Source organism: Rhopilema esculentum, chromosome 9, assembly GCF_057945365.1.
Source record: "Rhopilema esculentum isolate cy_ngs chromosome 9, ASM5794536v1, whole genome shotgun sequence".
NCBI lineage: Eukaryota > Metazoa > Cnidaria > Scyphozoa > Rhizostomeae > Rhizostomatidae > Rhopilema > Rhopilema esculentum.
The window spans coordinates 11366399-11390202 of NC_142823.1; the positions used below are offsets into that span (position 1 = coordinate 11366399).

At 35.9% G+C, this 23804-nt stretch overlaps 3 protein-coding genes, 1 long non-coding RNA gene and 2 pseudogenes across 5 annotated transcripts; 4 read left to right on the forward strand and 2 right to left on the reverse strand.

The window, feature by feature from the left end:
• The first annotated feature begins 1989 nt into the window (after nt 1-1989).
• LOC148959658 (uncharacterized) lies at nt 1990-10356 on the forward strand (annotated as a pseudogene). The gene is made up of 3 exons (XR_016144049.1): nt 1990-5758; nt 6125-6348; nt 6875-10356. The product of XR_016144049.1 is annotated as an uncharacterized LOC148959658 (transcript).
• LOC135684107 (uncharacterized) lies at nt 8905-9779 on the reverse strand. Its single transcript, XM_089110232.1, has 2 exons — nt 9524-9779; nt 8905-9308 (listed from the first exon to the last, which is right to left on the reverse strand). Exons 1-2 carry the CDS (start codon nt 9777-9779, stop codon nt 8905-8907), a joined length of 660 nt encoding a protein of 219 aa, XP_088966358.1.
• Nucleotides 10357-10487: 131 nt separating the features above from the next.
• Nucleotides 10488-13259, forward strand: LOC135684106 (uncharacterized). Its single transcript, XM_089110146.1, has 2 exons — nt 10488-10877; nt 11641-13259. Exons 1-2 carry the CDS (start codon nt 10592-10594, stop codon nt 13257-13259), a joined length of 1905 nt encoding a protein of 634 aa, XP_088966272.1. The 5' UTR covers nt 10488-10591.
• Nucleotides 13260-13584: 325 nt separating this feature from the next.
• LOC148959659 (uncharacterized) lies at nt 13585-15373 on the reverse strand. Its single transcript, XM_089110201.1, has 2 exons — nt 15247-15373; nt 13585-15087 (listed from the first exon to the last, which is right to left on the reverse strand). Exons 1-2 carry the CDS (start codon nt 15361-15363, stop codon nt 14062-14064), a joined length of 1143 nt encoding a protein of 380 aa, XP_088966327.1. The 5' UTR covers nt 15364-15373; the 3' UTR covers nt 13585-14061.
• A 227-nt stretch (nt 15374-15600) lies between these two features.
• LOC148959660 (uncharacterized) lies at nt 15601-16262 on the forward strand. The gene is made up of 2 exons (XR_016144077.1): nt 15601-15722; nt 16116-16262. It is a non-coding gene; the product is annotated as an uncharacterized LOC148959660 (long non-coding RNA).
• A 4395-nt stretch (nt 16263-20657) lies between these two features.
• Nucleotides 20658-23457, forward strand: LOC148959661 (uncharacterized; annotated as a pseudogene).
• Nucleotides 23458-23804: the final 347 nt, after the last annotated feature.

Consider the following 23804-nt stretch of genomic DNA (forward strand, 5'->3'; position numbering starts at 1 on the left):
CACACCATTTGCTGCCATACTTAATGAAGGAGTTTGCAAAAGGGGGGCAATACTCAACAAGAACAGTTTTTTGGATTCTGACTTTCTTTGGCAAGGATGGTTATTGAGTGTGCTTTTGGTCGGCTAAAAGCTTGTTTTGGATTTTTAAGATGCCCCACTGATTTGGAGTTGCAAAATGCTATCACAGCTGATCACAGAAAAAATTCAAAAAAGTGTAAGGTCAAATTTCCTCTAGAACTTTCTAATGGAATGGTGCTCCCTCCCAAATGTCGTTACACAAGTCGTAAAAACAAATCACCACTCTACCTCAGCCACTTTGTTGCCCAAGGTTGACTGCTTTCTCATACCCTTTTCTTATCGGTTTCAGTTTCAAAGCAATTCGTTTTTTGGAAAACAATTGTAAGTTCTGGGCTTTAGGGAAGTTTTTTCGTATTTTCTTCTGCATTCGACGTTGGGTATTGCCTGACGAAAATTGTCCTGACTTTTACATATTTAGATTTGACCCCTTTCCAATTGATTCCATCAAAGCGAAACTTTGACGAATAAATTTTCACGCATTCGAACAGCAACTCAATCTCACTGTCTGTCCAGCCAGACCCATCACCTTTTTCAACATTTTCTAGATTGTTTTTCACCATTCTCGCAGAATTTATTGAGAAAAATAACTATCACAACACAACACAAATCTTCTACAAAATCAAGAAAGTGATGAATTTTGGCGCGCTTTGTAAACAAGCATATACGCATTGCAAGCGGAGCGTCTCAGTGTAACTGCTACTTTAATTATCACTGCAGAGTAAGAAATTGCTCTGCACGGATAGCGTTCCTGATATAGTGTAACTTAAGCCTTTAATCAAATTTGCAAATGTTTCTCTTTCCCATAGCCTTCACTTGAAAAATTCATCAATGAAGTTGAAAAGTATTCAAAATTGATAAGTCACCGCAAGTGCCAGTTGGAATTAAAGCGAATGTACAAAGGAAAAGCCTGCAAAAGAAAACAGTGATAAAAAACAAAAACGAATTGGGTGAATTTTTTCCACTTGATGATGACATCTTGCCAAAAATTCCAGCTTCGGGCAATGGGGCAGCAAATTTTTCTAGCAGAGTACCTATTTCTGATACACCATATGCTGGGTCGTTTTGCCAATACTGTGGATCATATATAGGCATAGCTGAATGAATAGCTGAATCTTCTTCAGGAAACCTTTCTCTCAATAGATTTCTTCCAACCCTTGAGCAATCTCATATGGCATGACGCCTTCAAATAACAGAGAAACAGGGCCAGCAGCGTTCAGTATATCAATGTAGCTTGCAACTTTGCAAAATAAAGCGCAAGATTGCAATTTATTGAGCAATCCTGTACCTTGGCTTTTGAATTGTTATTTCCTTTTCTTTCAGCCAACGTATTTTCAAATGCTGTAATTAACCCCTGCCAAGTGTCTACAAGCATTTTCAAGGCTCTACAGCAATGGTTGATGCAATGGTTGATGGAGCGAGTACCTCCCAGTTTTGGCATCTTTTTGTGTGCATCTATCCCAAAGGCTTTACAAGCTTCAAATACCTCGTTCAGTTTTCCAGAGTTTTTTAGTAGCCCATATATGGCTTTATATTGCTCATCACATTGCTGGAACTGTGAGACCTCGATAACTGTGTTAAAACACCAGAATAAATTCTGGTATTAACACTTGCCCCATCATCACCATCTTGTCATTGGTAGCAGACACCATCTTGACGAGCATTGAGGGGATAATGGCCAATTTGTAAGCAGTTTTGATCATTTTCATGTAAGAATCTTGGGTACTTTGTTTCAATGCCACATCTTTTATGGGTTGTATCAAGCTTATCAATAGAAATCACTTCCAAAAAATTGTACGAGATTGATAATCATCAGTGATTAACAAAACTTTCTCTGACAAAAAATGCTAAATTTTAGTCATCACCTGGCCGCCTTTGTGCATTCCCAACCATCCTTACTTCTGTGGAAGGTTGAACATCCTTCGATTTTTTCATTAATAAAGTACCTTGAGCATACATGCACAGACATTGATCACGATTATTGGGAAAGTGCAGCCAAAGGTCATAGATCGCACCCATACTGTTGTTCGAAAGCATGGGCTCCCTTCATTGAAGCACTTGCTGTCGCCATTCCTGTTGCCAGTATTATACATCAGGACTCAGAGCTACTGAATGGCTTGGGTAATTTTTTATCGGAAGGAGGGATTGTTGGTAGCAAGGTACTGGATATCATAAAAAGATAGTTTCCAGTTTTGTATGACCTTGTCACATCACTGCAAGATGTCAAATGCCTAGAGGCACTTTTAAGCATTCCCCAACTGATGGTTGAGAAATCCAGTAACCCGTTCTTGAGGCAGCCCAAAAATCAAGCTAGAAGCTTACGTGGGTCAAGAGAAAAGAACGAAGCATCAGCCAGTATTGCACATTGGCCTGACCTGCCACAGAAGCGACAACGTGGACGCTACCAAATAGGTGAAAACAAGGTTTCGAAAAAGCAAAATGTTAGCACGAAGAGTCTTTTGCAAGGGGTATTCACTTTGTTTTGCAAGCATGGTATCTTATGGATGTTTATTTTTCTTTTTATTCTATCCATCGTATAAATTACGACAATAAATTACTAACTTCATGACAACTTATTAGCAAAAGATGATACATCAAAAAAAGGACAACTCCGAGAGAAAAAAAGGGGCCTACCACTCAGCCATTACATCCAGTAAAACATTACATAAAACAACAATAATTGTAACTGCTTAAAGTATACAAATATAAGAAAGGAAAATAATTTTTCTAAAAGGAGATAAGGTTTTGTGTGCCTTGTTTCGAAATGAGAGATTTTGAGTCAACTAGCTATGTGAATAAACTTTAGGGTTTATAGTTATAGATCTTCTTTGAGTTCTTTTGGAAGTTCAATATTGCCATATAAAGCAAAAAGAACTGCATCAAAGTTTTGTTTAAATCAGTGATGTACCCCTTGCAGTTGGATAAGGTAGGATAAAATTTTTGAAGGAATTCTATTCCATTGGGTTACTTGGCAAGGATAGAAGCCACATTGGAAGTGTTCTGATTGTAGCCCACAATAACACCCTAGTTGCAAAGGTAGTAAAGCAGGTTGAATGGTGCCCTCAGTTTGTATTTGAACATGCATTACAAGACTATTTATAATCTTATAACTCAAAGAGAGCCGCATGTTTCACCCTTAGCAATTTCACTTATCTTGATCAAGTTCTGTGTACGAACTAAGAGAACTTTCCTCTTAATGTTCTTCTCCATGTTTCTGTTGAGCACCAGCAGCAGAATACTCTTGACATATCCTTTTTCCCATTTTAAATAATATTGATATTCATGTTCAAAAATTTGCAATACTTCATGTTCTCTATTTCGAAAGTCAAATTCAAATTCAAGGTCAAATTCGAAAGCAGAATAATGGTAAGCAATGACACTTGTCGTTCTCTTTTGCTTTGCTACATTGACAACAGAAGAAGAAAAAGCAAATGACTAAATATGGATGAGTATGAATAGATGTTGGAAATGCTGGAAGGTTGAACATCCTTTGATTATTTTATTAATAAAGTACCTTGAGCATTCATGCACAGACATTGATCATGATTATTGGGAATGTGCAGCCAAAGGTCATAGATCGCACCCATACTGTTGTTCGAAAGCATGGGCTCCCTTCATTGAAGCACTTGCTGTCGCCATTCCTGTTGCCAGTATTATACATCAGGACTCAGAGCTACTGAATGGCTTGGGTAATTTTGTATCGGAAGCAGGGATTGTTGGTAAAAAGGTACAGGATATCATAAAAAGAAAGTTTCCAGTATTGTATGACCTTGTCACATCGCTGCAAGATTTCAAATGCCTAGAGGCACTTTAAAACATTCCCCAACTGATGGTTGAGAAATCCAGTAACCTGTTCTTGAGGCAGCCCAAAAATCAAGCTAGAAGCTTACGTGGGTCAAGAGAAAAGAACGAAGCATCAGCCAGTATTGCACATTGGCCTTACCTGCCACAGAAGCGACAACGTGGACGCTACCAAATAGGTGAAAACAAGGTTTCGAAAAAGCAAAATGTTAGCACCAAGAGTCTTTTGCAAGGGGTATTCACTTTGTTTTGTAAGCATGGTATCTTATGGATGTTTATTTTTCTTTTTATTCTATCCATCATATAAATTACGACAATAAATTACTAACTTCATGACCACTTATTAGCAAAAGATGATACATCAAAAAAAGGACAACTCCGAGAGAAAAAAAGGGGCCTACCACTCAGCCATTACATCCAGTAAAACATTACATAAAACAACAATAATTGTAACTGCTAAAAGTATACAAATATAAGAAAGGAAAAGAATTTTTCTAAAAGGAGATAAGGTTTTGTGTGCCTTGTTTCGGAGTGAGAGATTTTGAGTCAACTAGCTATGTGAATAAACTTTAGGGTTTATAGTTATAGAACTTCTTTGAGTTCTTTTGGAAGTTCAATATTGCCATATAAAGCAACAAGAACTGCATCAAAGTTTTGTTTAAATCAGTGATGTACCCCTTTCAGTTGGATAAGGCAGGATAAAATTTTTGAAGGAATTATTTTCCATTGGGTTACTTGGTAAGGATAGAAGCCACATTGAAAGTGTTCTGATTGTAGCCCAATAACACCCTAGTTGCAAAGGTAGTAAAGCAGGTTGAATGGTGCCCTTAGTTTGTATTTGAACATGCATTACAAGACTATTTAAAATCTTATAACTCAAAGAGAGCCGCATGTTCCACCCTTAGCAATTTTATTTATCTTGATCAAGCTCTGTGTACAAACAAAGAGAACTTTCCTCTTAATGTTCTTCTCCATGATTCTGTTGAGCACCAGCAGCAGAATACTCTTGACATATTATTTTTCCCATAAAGTTTGATAAATTGACACTACCACTAAATCACAGGTTTTTTTAAAATGTTGAAAAAACATTCCTTTATTCCTGGTGAGGTCTAGGTTATATTTTCAATACCAAGCCAATAACAACTCTGGGCAGACAGGGCTACCGTTTGAAATAAAAATAAAAATTAAAAAGTAGGAAATTAAATTTGAAGTTGCATGTGTAAAGATATATGCTCTTGCTTCTTATATGAATGAATCCAGACGTGTTTGATAAATACGTTTTTATATCAAATTTCCCTTTTTCGAAAATTTTTAGAGAGAAAAAAACGAGAGAGGCCTTAAAATAGCCAATCAATTTGCGCAAATACGATAAGACATGCATTATAAGCGTAGAGCCAAATTAAAAAATGGATTTATTTTAGATATAGGTGTAGAGAAATTTGAAACAATAACCCAAATAAAATCAAATATGCTCAATCTATAGTAACATTGGCATTCATTTCTCTGGAATCAAATTGGCAGACGTGCTCTAAGAAGTACACTGACAAGCAGTGGAATTACTTTTCTTGAAGACACTTTGTTCTTCTATAGGGCGATTCGGTGTAACGTAATAAGCTTAGCGACACTTAGCAACGCTTTCTTTGGGGTGACAACAAACTCTAAACATTGTTGACAACGCACGGACGCAGTGACGTTAAACAGTATATTTTGCGCGATTTATTCACAAATTCAACATGTCTTACGAATACTTCGATTCGCTAAGTGATGAAGCAAGAAAACGCTATTTAGAACCAGTTACCTGCCGATGTTTGGGTGGACAATCCGAAGTTATGGCCTAATATCGAATATCCTGACATCTATGAATACCTTAATAATACCCCAGGTGAGTCTTTTTAATATCAGTGCTTGTATTCTTGTAAATTAACAGTTTCAGGATTTAGAAAAGGCTTTTCTAAAAATTGTTGATTGTATCATTGTCGCGATTCGGTCTGGACTGCCTGTCCATGCATAGGGCGATGCTATGTGAACGCTAGTACACCAAAGTAAAGTGGTGCCATGTTATGACAGTCAGCAATGTAGGCAAACATTTTATTGATCAAGTCAAGGATTGAATCATTTATTTAATTGGTATAACTTTGAATATAGTTATAGTAACGGCCCAGGTACATGATATGTCACTTCAAACCTTATTGCACTGAAATTTGATCAACTTACTTCAAACTTACTCTTGATAATTTTCAACTGTTAGGGGTTTACACAAAAGAGGCAATGAAGTCAAGGAAAGGACTTGAAGCCTACAATCAATTTTATTCTGGCTGGGTTGGCACTGTGAAAATTTACCAACGAGGCAGAGAACTCCCCTCCATCATGCGAGCAAGTATTTTGCATTCACAGAGGCTCAATGAAGAAGCTCTTCAACCATGGATTGCTGCAAATTCAGAGGGTTTGGTTTTGTGTGCCCACTGTAATTGTACCTTTTAACTGCTTAGAGTTAATCTTTATATTCTTAGTTAATTGTTTTTTAAATTTGAATTTATTCAATTAAAAATGAAATTTTAAATTCTCAAAATTGAAATTATTAAATTGTCAAAAATTTCCTCCATCACCATAACATTTCCCATACTGAATTTTGTTTTTATGATCGATTCAATATTTTTTATATTTCTTTCCCTGCACTGAAAAATAAGTATTAAAAATTTTCTTTATCATTCATTATTCAGGCTTGGTGAATCATGCTCCCACATTGGTGCACTTTTATTTAAAATTTAAGGGGCTGTTCGCTTTGGGTTTACAAAGCTGTCATGCACAGATGTTTCCTGTAAATGGAACAATGATTTTGTTAAGACAATAGAGGGAACAGAAATAGGAAACATAAAATTCCACAAGAAGAGTTCTGTAAAGAAAGCAGTAAAACGACCTTCATGTGGAATATCAACCATTGAAAGGAAACAGTTCCTTGAAGCACTCAATGGTTTGCCTAATGAGTACAAACCTGTAGGCCTTAGCCTTTTCTCAGAATGCTGCCAATCGTTCTGTCACAATGGTCAAGTGGCAGAAAGGCCTGAAATTCCCAAGAGCCTACGTGATTTTTATTGTCCCAATATCAAAGCAGAAGATGTGGCTGCCAAAATTGAGGAAAATTTATTCAATCCCAATAACAGAAGCTGAGAGGGATTTTATTGAACAGTCAACCAAATCGCAAAGTAGTTCACTGATGTGGAAAGAATTAAGAGCAGGACGCATAACAGCATCTGTTGCACATAGTGTGTTACATGCCAGGGACAATAAACTTCCCAAGTCAACAATTTTAAACATTTGTATCAGTATCAACAAAACTTACTTTGCCGTCATTGGACTGGGGTAAACAGCATGAACAAACTGCTATTAAATGCTACCAAAGCAAAATTGCTAAGGACCATGTGAATTTAAATATTAAAGCTTCAGGACTGAGGTTACATTCAGAGTTCCATGTACTTGGTGCATCAGCAGATGCTATTGCTACTTGCAACTGTCATGGCAAGTTTCTTGTTGAAGTAAAATGCCCTTACAAGCACAAGGAGGCTGATTCTTTAATCAACTGCATAGAAGATCCCAGTTTCTGTCTGAATGAAAAACTAATGTTAAAAGAGAATCATAAATATATGGCACAAGTTCAAATGCAAAGTTTACCTTTGTCATTTTGTTATTTGGACCCCAAAGTTCTGTCATGGAATTGAAATACCATACAGCAATAAAATTGAATCATCCATTCAAAAGATGTATGATCTGCATAGACAGTTCATAGCTCCTGAGATAATAACACGGTGCATTGAGAATGCAAAGGTAGAAGATGGTGAAGAAGGTGAAAAGGAAGATGATAATGTATATTGTTATTGTCAGCAGCCCTCTAGTGATCAAATGATAGGTTGTGACAATTCTTTGTGCAAGAGGAAATGGTTCCATTTTAAGTGTGCTAAAATAAAGAGACCCCCTAAGGGCAATTGGTTCTGCAAGAATTGCAAAAAAAGAGACTCGCATAAATAAACTGTTAAGTTTTATGTTAACATATCACTTATTTTCTTTACATAAATATCTAGAATTGTTTCAAATGCTGCTGTTTTTATCTTTATAAACAATTCCTGTTGTGAGATTAAAAAGAGCCCCGCAGACTGTAACAAGTTTGTCAATATTTGGTACTTCTTCCAGTGCTTCGTTTTGTTGAGACTTTACCGTGGCTAAAGGAAGAGTTCCCTGTAGAACTGAAAACTTGTTTTTCATCAAACCAATAACTCTTTCAATGTGGATACGCACATTTGCAATTTGTCTTGTAGTTTCCACTTCCTTGGGTGTGAGTTGTTTCTTACCTTTGGTGAAACTTGGGATAATGAGTTCTGCACCACAAACTGCAGCAAACTCATCCTTCAGTGTGAACCCACGATCTGCCAAGATTTCATCTCCATGCAAATGGTATTTGGTGCTAATGAAGCCTGATGCCTTGACTATTTGAATGTCAGTAGCCCTTCCACCCCATCCCTTTGATAAGAAGCTTACTGCTCCCACAGGATTACAACTTATCAAATACTTAACAGTAGCTGGCAAACTGAGTTGAAAACCTTCCAGGAGAGACCAGTAAGGTGGGTTGAAGCATTGTCATTTCCTGCAATCACCATTGGATCGTAATTTGACAGAAGCACCTGCCAATGGAAGAAAACTTTAAATTTTTTGAAAAATGTTGATTTAGATTGTGACAACAAAGGAACAAGTGACTAAAACAAGGTTTACAATAAAAACTAACTTAAATTGCAGTTTTATTTTAAAGGAAATATCATGATCAGACTTGGCTTTTATCATTCTTCAGAGGTGTATATCAAAAGACAGCTCAGAGGAATTTACTTTTGCTATTATTTTCAAGTAATCTCTTCAATCTTCTTAAAGAATTTTGAAGGACAACTCTTTGGCAAATTGGAATTTTAGAACCTATTAAATTAGCTTTGAAAATTAACTCGAAGTTCAAAAGAAACTACAAATGAAGAAATTTAGTACCAGTCTTTAACCCTGTGAAAAATGGAAGGTAAAAGAGCATTCTTTCCTTAAAGAAACAAACCATATCTGTTGTTCAAGGCAGGTAATTTTTGTCAATAGAGTTTCCCTCTCCTTTCTCAGAAAATTGACTTCTAATGACTCATTTGGAAGTGCTTGTGGTTGAGCCTGTACATCTGGCATTTCAGTGCTTGGGCCAGCTTCAGAACTTTCTGGATGTTCAGATGTCATTCCTTGATCTTCTTCAGTCACCAAAATCTTTGTCTTGATACTACATTCAATTTTAGCCATACCCCGTTTTCTGACTCGCTCAAACCTATCTAACTTTTTGGTAGCAATGTTGCCGTCTAGAGCCTTGTGCTTAAAGACTGAAGGTACATAGTCAGGATGAGTTGGATCCTTTGATGGTTTCCCTAAATTAGGCACAAACATCAGTCAGGACGGAGGTGTACTTGATAGGAAACAAGACTGCTATTTGATAGATATAATAAACTAGACTTTTCGTACGAAATTTCGGTATAACAAGCGAAGAATTGGCCTAATCAAAACAAGAACGCCAACAAGTTGCAAATTGGTTTTGATTTAATTAATATTGAGATAAACTGCAATAAAATAAAACCATACATACCCTCTAAAAAATGGGCAGAACAAATGTACGCGTATTTGCCACCTGGAGCCCATGGAGTCCCATCTTCGTTTACGCAATTCATTGCTTGCACCCATCGTTGCCATTTGTCCGCATTCTTTTCTCGATCAGGAAATCGATGGAAAGAAATATCCTTTTTATCCATCATATTGTGGTTTGAGCAGCCAACTGCAATGCAACTTTTCGGCATTTTCGATTTATTTAAATGTTCCAAAGTGACAATCAACTTTGCGTACATAAACACAGCAAACACTACGGGGCCTAGCCGATTGACCTGTTTGTATTCACCCCACGCCTGTTGCTAGGCGCAGTTGCTACACGTTGCCGAATCGCCCTATTGGTCCTGTATCTGAATTAAATTGTCCTTATGACCTGTGCAGGTTGTATATAAGCAACATTGGAATTCGTTGATCAATATTATATTGTTGCGATGTTATGTTGTTAGTTTAGTAAGTTTGCTTCAATAAACTTATTCTAGCTATCATCTGCTTTTAGGTGGAAAAGCTGCGGCAAATGCTTGGCATTAACCTCACTGAGCTCCCAAAAAGAGAAAGAGGGAATCAGTACCTTTTCACCTGCACTGATTATTTTGCATAATGGCCTGGAGCCTTTTCCATAAAAAGTAAAGATGCAAAAGAGATGCAAAATGGTCTCTTAAAGTTGTTCTGTCACCATGGTGCACCCAAACAGCAGCAAATCATCTGCAAACGAATGGTCTGGATGAAAGAACGAATCAGACTTTAAACAGGTATTGTCTTATTACGATTTATACTTGGGTATTTAATAGTTTTTTATGTAAAGATATTTAAGTTTGATTGATTGTAAAAAATAACTCAAGACCCTGCGGTAACTGGATAACCAGATAACCTTAAAACTGCCCCTTAACTGGCTTTGTAACCTCGGTATAAGCATAGTTGATAAAAGGAATGGTTTGGAAACAAAGAAGATTGCGCAATATGTTATTGTTCTGAATTTCTTTGATCACATGACCAAACAACATCCAAGGCACTGTTCTAGCATGGCGGACGGCCGATACAGAACAAAATCATTATGGTAAACTGTGTTTTTAACGGATGTCATACTAATCGGGCAAATAAATCTGGAAAGTACGATAATATTTCAATCTTCAAGATCACCGCGTGTTCTGGTAAATTTTATTTAGACTGGAAAAGAGATATCCTCAACATAATCACAAAGTATCGGCAGGTGGATGCTCATTTTTCCCAACAAATCGAGAGAGGACAAATATATGTTTGTGAAAATCATTATGAGCCTGAAGACATTGAAATAACAGGTAAGTTTATAGTTTTTATAGCTTTGTTTTATCTGTATTATTGTACAAGAAAAGGCTAAAAGAATGATTCTAAAATTTATTTCTAGTATTTCCAAAATGGAAGATATCCGAAACCATATTGCAAAACCAGATCAGAAATATTTTGGAAATCACGACAGTTTGAATTCAACTTTTGATTTTTACTAGAACTCACAAATCATAAAAGCAAATACAACGTGTAGCTAAATTTTTGGGAGAAATTTCAATCTTTGCATACATCGATAGCATTAGAAAAACTCGTTGGTTGAAAGCTTCCACGGACTGTATTTATGATAATATTTGACTATGTTGTAATAGTTAATGGTAAACGCATTCTTCAAAAAATAGATTCAAAATAAAAGACAAGAGGCCCAACTGCTTATAAGTCTAGTCAATGCACATTGCATAGGTGAAATGTCACAAGAGGCTTGTGATGGCTTGACCTTCCCCAAGGATTTGCCTTCTTGTCAAAGAAGTTTGGGTAATTGGATTCCTTAGATTTTATCTCTTATCAGAAAATTGAAGGTCTGTGTCCCCTAAATGAAATCTGAATTCTCACCACTGCAGCTCTGCATGTGGATATTGTGTCAAATTGATGTGTTTTTGTCTGTTCCTATAACAAGGAAGGAAAGTACTACGTCCAGGAGCCCTACCAAAAAGGAATTTACCAATAAAGAGTCATCCTTCTAGAGAGATTGTTGCCCGGAGACACATAGATATTGTAAAAGAAAGAATAACTGAAGATTAATTTTATCCTGAAGATTAATTAATATTAATTTAACTGAAGATCCATCAATCTTAGATGTAACTAATGATATTCCTTTTCAGTATACCCAGTACTACAGGGCACCTACTTGCTATGTCCTCCTGGAACCAGGCACAAGTGAAAGCTGCAATGATTGCAAGAAATTTGAAGGAAGGGCCATACAAGCTTACAAGGTAAAGACATCACTGCAAGAGACAGCTGTAAAGAGTAGAGCACCTTTAAAAGCAACAAGTCATTCAAGACTAAAGGCCACAGTGTTTAGTGAAAGAATGAAATGTGGTCTTTTGGAGGAAAAATTGAGAGAGATGGATAAAGAAATTCAGTCATCATCAGTTCAGCTAGATGATGAGTTGACCACCGATATCAATAAGATAATGTCAGAAAATCTTGAGAGTGCCTCACCCTTTATGACATTATTTTGGCAGGAACAAGTCAAGTATTTTAAGCAAGGGTTTAGACGGTTTCATCCAATGATTATTCGATTTTGTCTATCAGTTGCTGCAAAATCAGGTTCCGCTTATGATGAGCTGAGAAATTCAGGGATTCTCTGTCTACCAAGTCGAAGAACTTTAAGAGACTATCGTAATGCTATTCGACCTCAGGTTGGATTCAATTCAGGTGTCATCAATGAACTTAGGGAAGCTGTTGAAAGCTCTAAAGGTCACCAGAAATTTGTTTGTGTTTCATTTGATGAAATGAAGATATCGGAAGGCTTGGTATTTGATAAATATACAGGTGAACTAATTGGCTTCACAGACTTAGGAGATGGTGAAATAAATGAAGCATGCCTCCAGAAAGAGAAGACCCTTGCAACGCATGCACTTTTATTTTTTGTCAGAGGAATTTCATCTGACCTGAAGTTCCCATTAGCCTATTTTGCAACAGATGGTATCACAAGTAGCCAAATTCTTCCTCTGTTTTGGAGATGCATTGCCATTTTAGAGTTAAACGTCAAATTATGTGTCATTGCCACAATATGTGATGGAGCAACACCCAATCGTAAGTTCTTCAAGTTACACAAAGGCCTTGATTACTGCACAGATAGTGAAATGGTTTATCGTACTATAAACGTTTTTGACCACAGAAGATTCATCTTTTTCTTCAGTGATCCATGCCACTTGGTCAAAACAGCTCGAAACTGCTTGTTCAACTATGGTTCTGGTCAAAGTAGTCGCTACATGTGGAACAATGGCAAATATCTAATCTGGAGGCATATCACTGGTGCATTTCAAGCTGACCTAGATGGAGGCCTGAAGCTTCTACCAAGGCTAACCACTGATCACATCAAGTTGAACAGTTATTCGAAGATGAAGGTGCGTTTAGCAGCTCAGGTGCTGAGTTCAAGTGTAGCTGCCATATTAAGATCATTTTACTCTGGAGATACAAGTGCAACAGCTGACTTTTGTGACAACATTGATAAATTTTTTGATTGTCTAAATGTAAGAAGTTGTCACGAGCATGAAAGAAAGAGAAAAAACTTTCTAAAACCCTATGTTTCGATCGATGATGAACGTTTCAAATGGCTCAAAGAAGAATTCCTAGGCTACCTTAAGCAATGGAAAGAGACCATTTCAACTCGCCAAGGTGAATTTTCTGATGCTGCCAAAGAAAAAGATGTTTATTTCAAAGCAGACCTATGAGGGACTTCAAATAACTGCCTATTCTGCTGTAGAATGTGTGCAGCAGCTTTTGAGAAGTGGGATGCCTTATGTTTTAACGGAGAGATTTAGCCAAGATGATTGTGAAGAGTATTTTTCCTGTCAAAGAGCCATTGGGAGAAGTAGTAAAAACCCAAATATGCAGCAATTTGGATACAATGCAAATAATATCTGTGTTGGTATGGCTGTTTCAACAGTTACAGGAAATACTAGCGGGAAATACTATGGGATAAAAAAGAAAAAATCATGGTATGAAATAAATGATTCAAAACTTAAGAAGCGAAAGACTAAAGACAATGAGAAGAAATAACAGTTTACTTTTTTTAGTTAACATTGGTTTAAATTTGTGTATTTTGACTGGCAAAATGTAGGGTAAAGCTATCCTTCTAGGGTAAAGATATCTTTCATGTTACTTTGTGAATAAGCCACCCTGTCTAACAGTTCTTTGAATCCTTTTTTAAGATACCCTCTGAAAGCTCTTAAATTAAATGAACCTTTACAAGCTTAATGATGACTGATTAATTCAACTGGGACCCCCAAAAACCCCATTCTGAAGTCGACATTAGATTTTTAGGCATTGGGATGATAGGTTGCATTGCAAAAAAGTTTGAATTTCTCAAACTTACTAGGGAACCACAAAATTTGCAAATCTTTTAACCTAACAATTTGAAGACTTAAAAAACTAGCAAAAATTACACAGTATTACCTTTAAAAAGAACATTAACAATTTTGTTTGAAACTATAACTATAATTTTGTAAAAAGAGTATGTATACAAGGAACACGTTATTTCTTCTTAGATTTAGTATGATCAGTGTTAGTTTGCTTCAGTTCTTTTCTTAAGCTCTTTTTTTTCCCACTTGTTGTTTTGAGTTTTTGTCTGTTTATGATGTCCTTTGCATATGAAAATGACCTTACTCTCAAAAACAAGGTAAAAATTTCCTGTAAAATGTTTTTGGCTAGTTCATCATCTTTAGGTTCATAAGCAGGGCAGTCTTCAAGAATACTTGAAAAAAGTTCTCTCTTATTTAGGTCATCTAATAACTTATTGGTTATTGCACTAATTGCTATCAATGTTATATTCGCTCCAACAGTTGCTTCTCTAAATTTGCGCTCTGCAGCAAGAAACAAATTGGATACAGGCCTTTTAATGCCCCACAGACCTCCACGATTCACTGCTGATATCAAAAGTTGATCAACGAGATTATCGTCCTTGAAACATATGATGATGGACTTCATGATTTCGTTTTGTGGAGAATCTGTTTTTATGCTGTAGTATAGTTTTCTCAACACATACCCACCAATGTATTGTATGCACTGTTTATCTCTGTCATTTATTTGTGGCACAGATGGTGCAGGTTGCTTTGAAACAGATTGAAACTCTGTCATTAACCTCTCACAAACAATAATTGCAAGCAAGGGGACCTCATGTTCTTTTAAAAGTGGGAATAATTCTTTACTCTTGTTTACTACTTCGCTGTAATATTCTGCATAATAGAGTTCTTTGCTCTTTTTATCAACCAGCTTTGACAGAACTTTCTTTATGATATTACAAGATGACTCAGAAATAAAACAATCTTGAAGAGGATATCTCTCTTTACAATAAAGCTCAAACGAAGTATTGACTTCTGTTCCATAACAGCGATCGGCTGCAATTTCTTGACAGGCTACTTCCATAATAGATTTTAGCCTGGACTGTGGGAGGGATAACTTCTCATGTTTGGAGGCCTTGTGTCGCAGCAAACCGCGGACTGTCTTAAATGTTTTATCACAAGACTGACACTTTTCTTTTTCAATATTCATTTCCAGAATCTGAAATTTCAAAATAATGAATAAAATTGAAATAAATATGATTTTCAAAAGCGACAAGGTAAGGAAAATATGAAGAACTAAAACCAAACGGGCGAGAGATACACATTGGGCCTAAAACTTCGAAAAATTGAGGTAAAATAGTCACAGACTTTACAGTACCTTGTTGCCTGCCGTATCAAAATCTTCCTGTACTTCAATTATAGCATCAAGCTCACATATAAAAGCAAAAACCTCATCGTCTCCTACAAATTGAACATCCAAGTCAGCTTCCGCCATTGTTTCACGATTTCACCTTGGACGTTCTTTGGTCACGTGACCAAACTCTCTCGATTTTCAACATAAAACAAAGGCCCCATTGTTTAAGAAGTCAGTTTCCAAACCATTCCTTTTATCAACTATGGTATAAGGGAAATGTGATTTAAATGTCTTTTTTATTTATGGTCAGAGAAAAGTCTTTTTCAGAGCCGTAGCTTTTGTTGCAGATTTCTGATATCCTTTTTAAGAAACTTAACTTGAAAACCTTCTCAGCCTATGAATTGATGACACCTTTCAAAATGACACCTTTCAAAATGATGTACGGCCGAGAAGCAAGAAGACCCATTGATATCAACGAAGACGATAAAGATGTAGCTGGGGTAAGATGTATGCTTTTATAGCCATCATATCTTTACAGAAAATTTCCTTTGTTTATTATTGACGATTTTTTTAACAAAAATGAATAGGCAATTAATATTAAGAGCATTTCAACTCTTTTCCAAAAAGTATTACTAATTTCTTTGCTTTTCAAACGATTTCAATAACTTTTCTTCAAATTTTATTTGTCTTCTTCTTCTTCTTCAAAGAGCTCAGATTTCTACTTCGAAGAAAATTTCCTTCCTTCTGAGAGCTCTGAAAATAGCGCAAAAAGAATTGATTTTTTATTGTCTTTGGCCCTCTCTTTGTGAATAATTTTTTTCATTCTCTGCTGAATGCATCGTTGTATGTCGTAGAGGCTTAATAAAAGCAAGTTGAAGTTGTTTTGTTTTCAGATGGAACTAAAGATACCAACAGAGGATCTGGTTGTCAAGTTTACTGCTAAAATTGAAGACCTACGATCATATAATGGTAAAAAGCACTTGGGAAAAGAGTTCTCCTTTACGATTCAAGGAGAACAACGGGCAAAGGAGGCAAGCTAAAGAAAGAATGGAAAGGTCCACACATAATAACAGAAATTGTTGGACATAAACACGTTAAATCAAATGGAAGGCCAACAATTGAAAACATCAAGGATTTAAAGCTGTGGCCTTTTGAAGATCCAGAAAAATTGATTCTCCAGAGAAGGCTGCCAGTCCCAAAGATTTAGGAATGAAGGATGAACTTGAAACGGCCAACGAACAAAAATGTGATAAAGATCACGAAAAAGGAAAAGGAATGCAAAGCAAATGAACAAACAGAGAATGAGATGAGAAACGCAAACCTTGAAGAGGGGATTACAGAAAGTACAGTTAAAAAGGAAGATAAGAACACAGAAAAATTTGAAGAATTTTTGGAGGAGAAACAAGAGTATGTAAACAATGACAAGGAACAAGCAATAAAGAAACTTGCACATCAGAGAGAAAGATACAAGAGGAACCAAAGCAAAAGGGAAAGCATTGAAAACTGACTTCCAAGATGAAGAATGGAATTATAGTATTTCTTCAGAGGAACAAGTGGGGAAAGAGAGTGCCTTTCATGAGACTCCAGGGCATATTCACACTGAAGATGAAATGGAAGTTCAAGTTGAAAATGATGAATTTATTTTTATCCAAGAAGAGGTTGTAGAAGAGGCAGAAAATTCGGCATTTGTGCACCTGTGAAGGCAATTAAAGTTGAGGACAATGATGAAAATACGTGATCTAGTCCAAAAGTGACCTCGCCAAAAGTGCTGATAAGTGCAAAAGATAGTAAGCATGGTTTCCAATTATTTTTTGGTTGACATTATCGCGAGTGAAGAGTGAGCATGGTTTCCAATTTTTTTGGTTGACATTATCGCCAATGAATTTGCTAGGTATTAAAACTTTTTATAAATCATGTTATATAAGGGCATATTGAAAGAAAAAGTTTCTTTAGAAAAACATTCTTTAGAACTTGGTACTTGGAGCTGTCTAACAGCTAGCAAAATTTCCTTTATATTTGCTAAGAAAGTCTTAAATTTTTCAAATTTTTTTCAAAAGCACGTCTTCTCTTTGCTAAAGAATGAAAATATAGATAGTTAAACTACTTGTCATTTGTTGACTGGACATTTGACCAACTTTCATCAATTCATAGACTATTGGTATTTTACTTTTTTGGTGCCCAACATTGTTCATTTTAAGTGAAATCATAATCTCAAAATTTAACCAAAATTTGAACTATATCTACTTTGCATTTTTCCATAGTTGTTCATGCAATTTGGAACAATGGACAGGTGTCTTACATCATAAGCAAAATTGGGAGCATCCAAATATTGGACACAAAGATCAAACAATTGCAAGGCAAAACATATCTTTGTGACGATGTTAGTTATTTATAAGTATGATTACTTTTTTAAATGCATTTTCATGGTATCTGTTGGTAATTAGGGCAGTATATCTAATTCCAACATATATTCAAAGTCAAACGATGGTTTCAATTTTCTTAAAGGAGAATTCTGTGATTATTTTTTGTGTGTGACAGAAAGTGGCAAATGGGTGTGGGAAGAGCGATCGTGAAAGAATTTTTTCAAAATATGGTTTAATTTGCGAGTAATTGCTAATTGAAATAGTCGTTGGCTTCAGGACAATTGTTGGATCTTCTTAGTTTCCGAGAATTTGACTTTCCATTGTGACCTCATATGTGATCTTCGGATTTCGGACACACGATCCACATAGAGATTTTGTATAAAAGTAGGGGCCATGCGTATGTATCTTATTCGCTGCAAGGAAACCTGAAGGACCCGAACATACAAGAATAATGGTTCATTGTAGTGCTTACAACTGTTTTGTTGATAGTAGGAAGAGAAAATCTAAGAAAGATCTAGTGGTTTGTTCCGAAGATGCTGCTGCAACTTTAGATGGGCCTAGCCATCCAACCCAAATTAAAACGTTGTTCGTATTTCCAACAAATCATGCCCTTCAGAAAATTTGGATATTGAAGATGAACCTCATAATCTTTGAAGTAAAACCTCACTCCAGATTGTGTCAGGATCATTTCGAAGAGGATCAATTTGAAGTCAACCCAAAATTTATCGCTTTCCTTGGACTTGAGAGGATCAAACGCCCTACCTTGAAGAGTGACGCTGTACCGACAATTTTTGATAGAGGGTGACCAAAAGGGAGTGAGCAAGTCAAAGGAAAGATAGTCTTGAAAAGAAGAGCTGCATCAACTATCGAGTCAAAATTCCAGTCAAAATTCCAGTCCAAATTCCAACCTTCAAGTCCAAAGAAGCCTAGCCCGAAGAAAAGGTATGGTGCCTTTTTGAAGCATCGCAGACTCAAGGTTTGTAAAAGATTTCCGTTATTAATTCTAGCATATGCAAAATAACATTTTTTCGACATTACCTTGATTGTCAATTTCTTGAAACTGATATATAGCTTTCTTTGCTTTCTTATTGTCACACAGACGATTTCAGAGTTACTGAGAGGACCATCAGTCCCAGATCCTGCTAATGAGCCTCGTGAAATTGACACATACATGTCAGATATTGCTGAAAAACAGCTTCTAAACAAAGAATCTTTGTCAGTCCAGGATAGATTCACAGAGCTAACATCATGTGCCAACGAACTGTATCTAATGCAGGAACAGAGACCCCCGTTGACTGGCGATTCGTGGCCACACAAACAACTTCCAGATTTATGACAAGAGGTACTACTACAACGCAACTCAATTTCCATGATGTATTTGTTTATTAAAATATAAATTTTATCCCTTTCTAATCTCTAGGTGCTATTGCATCCATAATACTAGATAAAGTTTTGCAAATAGTAACAGCTACATGCTTATACAGCTTCCAGATTATCATGAAAATATACTGTGGACATTAGATATCCAAATAAGTGAATACAGAAACAATTTTCCGCCAAAAATTCAACGCAAAAAAATAAAGCAGCTATGTTTGGTTTAGAGAATGACTCGATTTTTTGATAGTTTTATGTGAATGCTTCTGTTCGGAAAGGAGTATAAGAATAATTTGCAAATAATAAAATATTTCAATAATTTGAAGAGGTATCTGAACATTTGCTACTGTTAACTTTCTATAATATAGTCCAGGTGTCTTATTTTCAGGAACTCAGACAGAGATTGTAGTCAAGACTTTGGACAAGGCTGTTGGAGTTGATATTAAAGCCCGGAGTTGTCAGCACACAATTTGCATTCTGAAACCCAGGAGTTATCACCACACACTCTGCAAGGTGATTCATCAATGGAAAATGCTGACAAAGAAAATATTTTGATTTTATTCGTGGCAAAAATTTGGTTTTGGGTGAAAATGCACGGGTGGACTCTCCAGGCCATTCAGCAAAGTATGGATTTGGAAAGAAACAAAATAATAGATACACAACTGATTCAGGTAACTCACACTACCATTTCCTGTTTCCTTTTCTTCTTCATCATCTTTATGAGTGATGGTGAAATTTAAATAAAACATTTGTAACCATATCAAGATACTAATGGGTTTTGGATATCATGGGTTCCAGTGGACATATTTTGATAAAATAGAAACAGCAGCACTGCTATTTCTTATTTAATATACAAATATTTTCACAAACATTTGATCTTTCCTTAGCTAACCTTCAACCTTGCTTGTGATATGTAGGTAGTGAGGTTGGTGGAGCCAGTAAAATGGAGCTTGAAGGCCTGAAGAGAACCCTTTATACTTTATCCAGAGGCAGTATTACATACCAGGTTCTCGTAACTGATTGACATGGTCAAGTCAGAAATTTCATGAAGACAGAGCAGAAAAACACAAGACACTATTTGATGTTTTTCATGTTGCAAAATGTGAGTATGCCATTTTAAATATTAACAAATCATTCTTTTTTATTTCTTTATTTTATTCATCCATATGCAGCATTAGGACTCTATTCATCAGGATCCATATTAAAGTCCCCAAGTATTAGAATTCTTTCATAGCTTCGTGAATAGAAATCCAACAACTTACCTAAGGGTCATTCCATGCCAACGAGGGACAGTCATGTAATGCACCCTCTCAAATTTTCCTGATACTCCTATCAGATAGTTAGCATTTTGAGAGGAAAATAACCTGAAAATTTCAAGTTGATATCTTTGCTCATTCAGATATTATAGTTATTTTAATTTTTGCTGATTCAGCATAATATTATCCACATATCCGCCATTTTGAATGTGCAGAGAAAGTAAACTTTGAGAAATTTTCATAAAGTATATGGAAATCATTAATTAAAATATCATTTTTGGATAAATTAGGGGCAAGGAATTCAAAAATTGCAACAGAAATGCACTAAATCCATTAGAAAACAGAGTAAATTATACCAGAATATAATTTCTTATACTCGCAAATCGCTTTTACCATCCAAACTATGAAAAAATTCACCATGTTGGAAGAATGTGACAAATTTCAAATTGTGCATCCAAGAAGTACACAGGACAGACTTTAAATTTACAAAGAACCAGCAAAAGGTTGGCCCCAAAGGTACTCATTCAGTGTGTGTCTGCACAATCCATCAAAATTTAAAACTGATGTTAGATGCTATCAGTATAGACAAAAGTTATCATGAACTTACAGACATGATTGTTTGTAACCAAGAATCAAAGGTATGCATGATTCATAGGTGTGCCTCCTGTCCAGGCATAGAATCAGTTGAAGCATATCTAAAAAGGGAACTCCAAAGAGTTGACCCAGGAAAGATGCCGTTATCAGATGAAATTGGCGGAGTTAACTACTGTGATGAATCTGAAACGTCTACAGATGATGAAGACAATGACTTGGATGAAATAAGTATTGAATTCAATCAATGGACAACAAAAGATCGCTCTATGCTGACTTCCCAAACTGTTTCTGCAAGTGAATTTATTTCAATTCTTTGTGAAAAGTTGGATAAAGTAACAGCTCACTCATATATAGCACGTTCACAAGCAGCATATTTAAATGCCAAAAAAGAGTCGTTGTGTGCTGAAGAAGTGATTGTTTTGGGGGATTTTTCAGAGAATTACTAGTTTGTAATACAGGATGAGGTTCAAGGGTACCATTGGAATCAACAGCAATGTACTCTACATCCAATGGTTCTTTACCACAAATTTGAAGATGCTGCTCAATTTTCTGTCCAATCCCTCTGTTTCATATCAAACGATTTGGACCATGATGTAAATTTTGTGTACAAAGTTATTTTTGAAACTGTTGCTCATATAAAGCAGCTCTCAAGCCAGGTAAAGAAGATCAGCTATTTTTCAGACGGTTGCGCAGGCCAGTACAAGAACTGCAAGAACTTCATTAACCTGTGCCACCATCAAGAAGACTTTTCCATTGAATGTGAGTGGAATTTCTTTGCCACCAGCCATGGTAAGTCACCATGTGACGGAATCGGTGGCACAGTGAAGAAGCTTGTTGCCATGGCAAGCTTGCAAAGGCCTTCAAATGACCAAAATTTTATCAGCAGAGGCAATGTTCCTCTATTGCCAAGAAAAAATAAGTGGAATTGAATTTAAATATATTCCAATAGAGGAAATTCAATCCACACGAGAGAATATAAGAGAGCGTCTCAGTCAAGCAAAGACAGTTCCTGGCACAAGAAGCTTCCACCAATTTATACCAATAACCTCATCTATTATTGGCGCCAAAAGAGTTTCTGAGGAAGTGGATTTTGCTCTTCGATTCAGTTTTGGAGAGGAGCAACTGGAAGGTGTTGAGGCTAGAGTTGGCCAGTTTGTGGTTTGCAATTACGACGAACTCTACTGGGCAGGAATGTTGATAGAGGTAGACAATGATATGCATGATGTCAATGTAAAATTCATGCATCCCAGCTTCCCATCCACTTCTTTGAAGTGGCCAAAAAGAGATGATACATGCTGAGTACCGAAAACAAAGATATTGTTCAAAATCGAGCCACCAACACTTTCAACTCATACCGGTAGGCAGTATATTCTTGATGGCAAAGATAGAGATAGGATTGACAGATGTCTTCAAAGGATGTAGAACTGCTTGTGAGTATATAGCTACATACATAAACAATTTTATAACTAAATAACGAGAAATGACAATTTGCTTGAATATCAATTTATCTAACCTTTAGTAGCATAAAGTACAGCGGAAAAAAATGTTTTGAATATACAGTTTCAAAATTTCAATGGACTCTTTGCCTAAAAACATCCCTTCAAGAAGTACTCTTGAACCATCTATCAAGAGAGATACTGCAGAAAAAGAGCCACACCTATTAGTAAAACACCAATTCCAACAACATGCAGTGTATTTGCTATATAGATGGCTTTAAACAACTGAGAAAAATACCGAATTTTCATGAATTTCTCACAGATTTGCAAGGTGCATATCTCAGAAACCAAGAAAAACCTTTTGCTGGTTCTTTGTAAATTTAAAGTCTGTCCTGTGTACTTCTTGGATGCACAATTTGAAATTTATCACATTCTTCCAACATGGTGAATTTTTTCATAGTTTGATGGATGGTAAAAGCGATTTGTGAGTATAAGAAATTATATTCTAGTATAATTTACTCTGTTTTCTAATGGATTTAGTGAATTTTTAATGCAATTTTTGAATTCCTTGCCCCTAATTCATCCAAAAGTGATATTTTTATTGGTGATTTCCATCTGCTTTATCAAAATTTCCAAAGTTTACTTTCCCCACACATTTGAAATGGCGGATATGTGGATAATATTATGCTGAATCAGCAAAAATTAAAATAACTATAATATCTGAATGAGTTAAGATATCAACTTGAATATTTTAGGTTATTTTCCTCTCAAGATACTTAGCATTTGACAGGAGTATCAGAAAAATCTGAGAGGGTGCATTACAAATCTAATTTTTTTGTCCCACTTTGGCATGGAATGACCCCTAATTCATCAAGAAAATAGAGGCCATTTTGGTTTGGAGGGTGATAGATTCCAATAATTATCCATTTTTTTTTAAATTAAGGCAACGGAAATAGTTTCTATATCATTTGCTGGGTTGAGATTTCTTAATTCTTTAGCTGGAATGTTTTCATTCACATAAAGAAGTAATCTTCCAGATCCAATTTTTTTGTCACGTCTAAAGGGCTTCCTATACTCTATGCAGCAATAGATATTTTTCACAGACCATCTAAGAGATAGGGCTATACAATTATAAAGAGTTATAATTGGCTTTCAGTTTTTCTATAACAAATTCATCAATTCATAGCTTATGATTTTTCTTTTAAGCAATTGGGAAAAAGGTAGAAAAGATTGGAAAGAAAAAGGGTAATGGAGCAATTCTTTGATCATTGGTGTCATTGATGTATGTTTCATCCTCAATAAACTGATAAACTGCTGTAAGGATGACAGCCGAGTTTAAACAAACCACTTTGAAGTCCTCGTGGTCAGTAGTAATACATTGCAATCCATTTTAATCTGCACTTAATTTTACTTTTGTGATTTTGTGGCAACACAAGCTTTCACATCCAGTCGGCATTGCTGAACAATTCCAGCATCGGCACCTGATGAAATATTCAACTAGTTTATAAAGAAGCCAATAACTTCAAAACTGTATTCATTATTCAACAAATTTAGGTTAT

What these genes read in the sequence shown, in the direction of transcription:
- LOC135684107 (XM_089110232.1), bottom strand. Translation starts at nt 9,779, where the DNA reads ATGTACGCAAAGTTGATTGTCACTTTGGAACATTTAAATAAATCGAAA. An exon ending in TTCTGCCCATTTTTTAGAGG is followed by an intron (nt 9,309 to 9,523) that starts GTATGTATGGTT and finishes TGCCTAATTTAG; the next exon opens with GGAAACCATCAAAGGATCCA.
- LOC148959659 (XM_089110201.1), bottom strand. Translation starts at nt 15,363, where the DNA reads ATGGCGGAAGCTGACTTGGATGTTCAATTTGTAGGAGACGATGAGGTT. An exon ending in TTGATACGGCAGGCAACAAG is followed by an intron (nt 15,088 to 15,246) that starts GTACTGTAAAGT and finishes TTGAAATTTCAG; the next exon opens with ATTCTGGAAATGAATATTGA.
- LOC135684106 (XM_089110146.1), top strand. Translation starts at nt 10,592, where the DNA reads ATGGTAAACTGTGTTTTTAACGGATGTCATACTAATCGGGCAAATAAA. An exon ending in TTTGTTTTATCTGTATTATT is followed by an intron (nt 10,878 to 11,640) that starts GTACAAGAAAAG and finishes ATTTAACTGAAG; the next exon opens with ATCCATCAATCTTAGATGTA.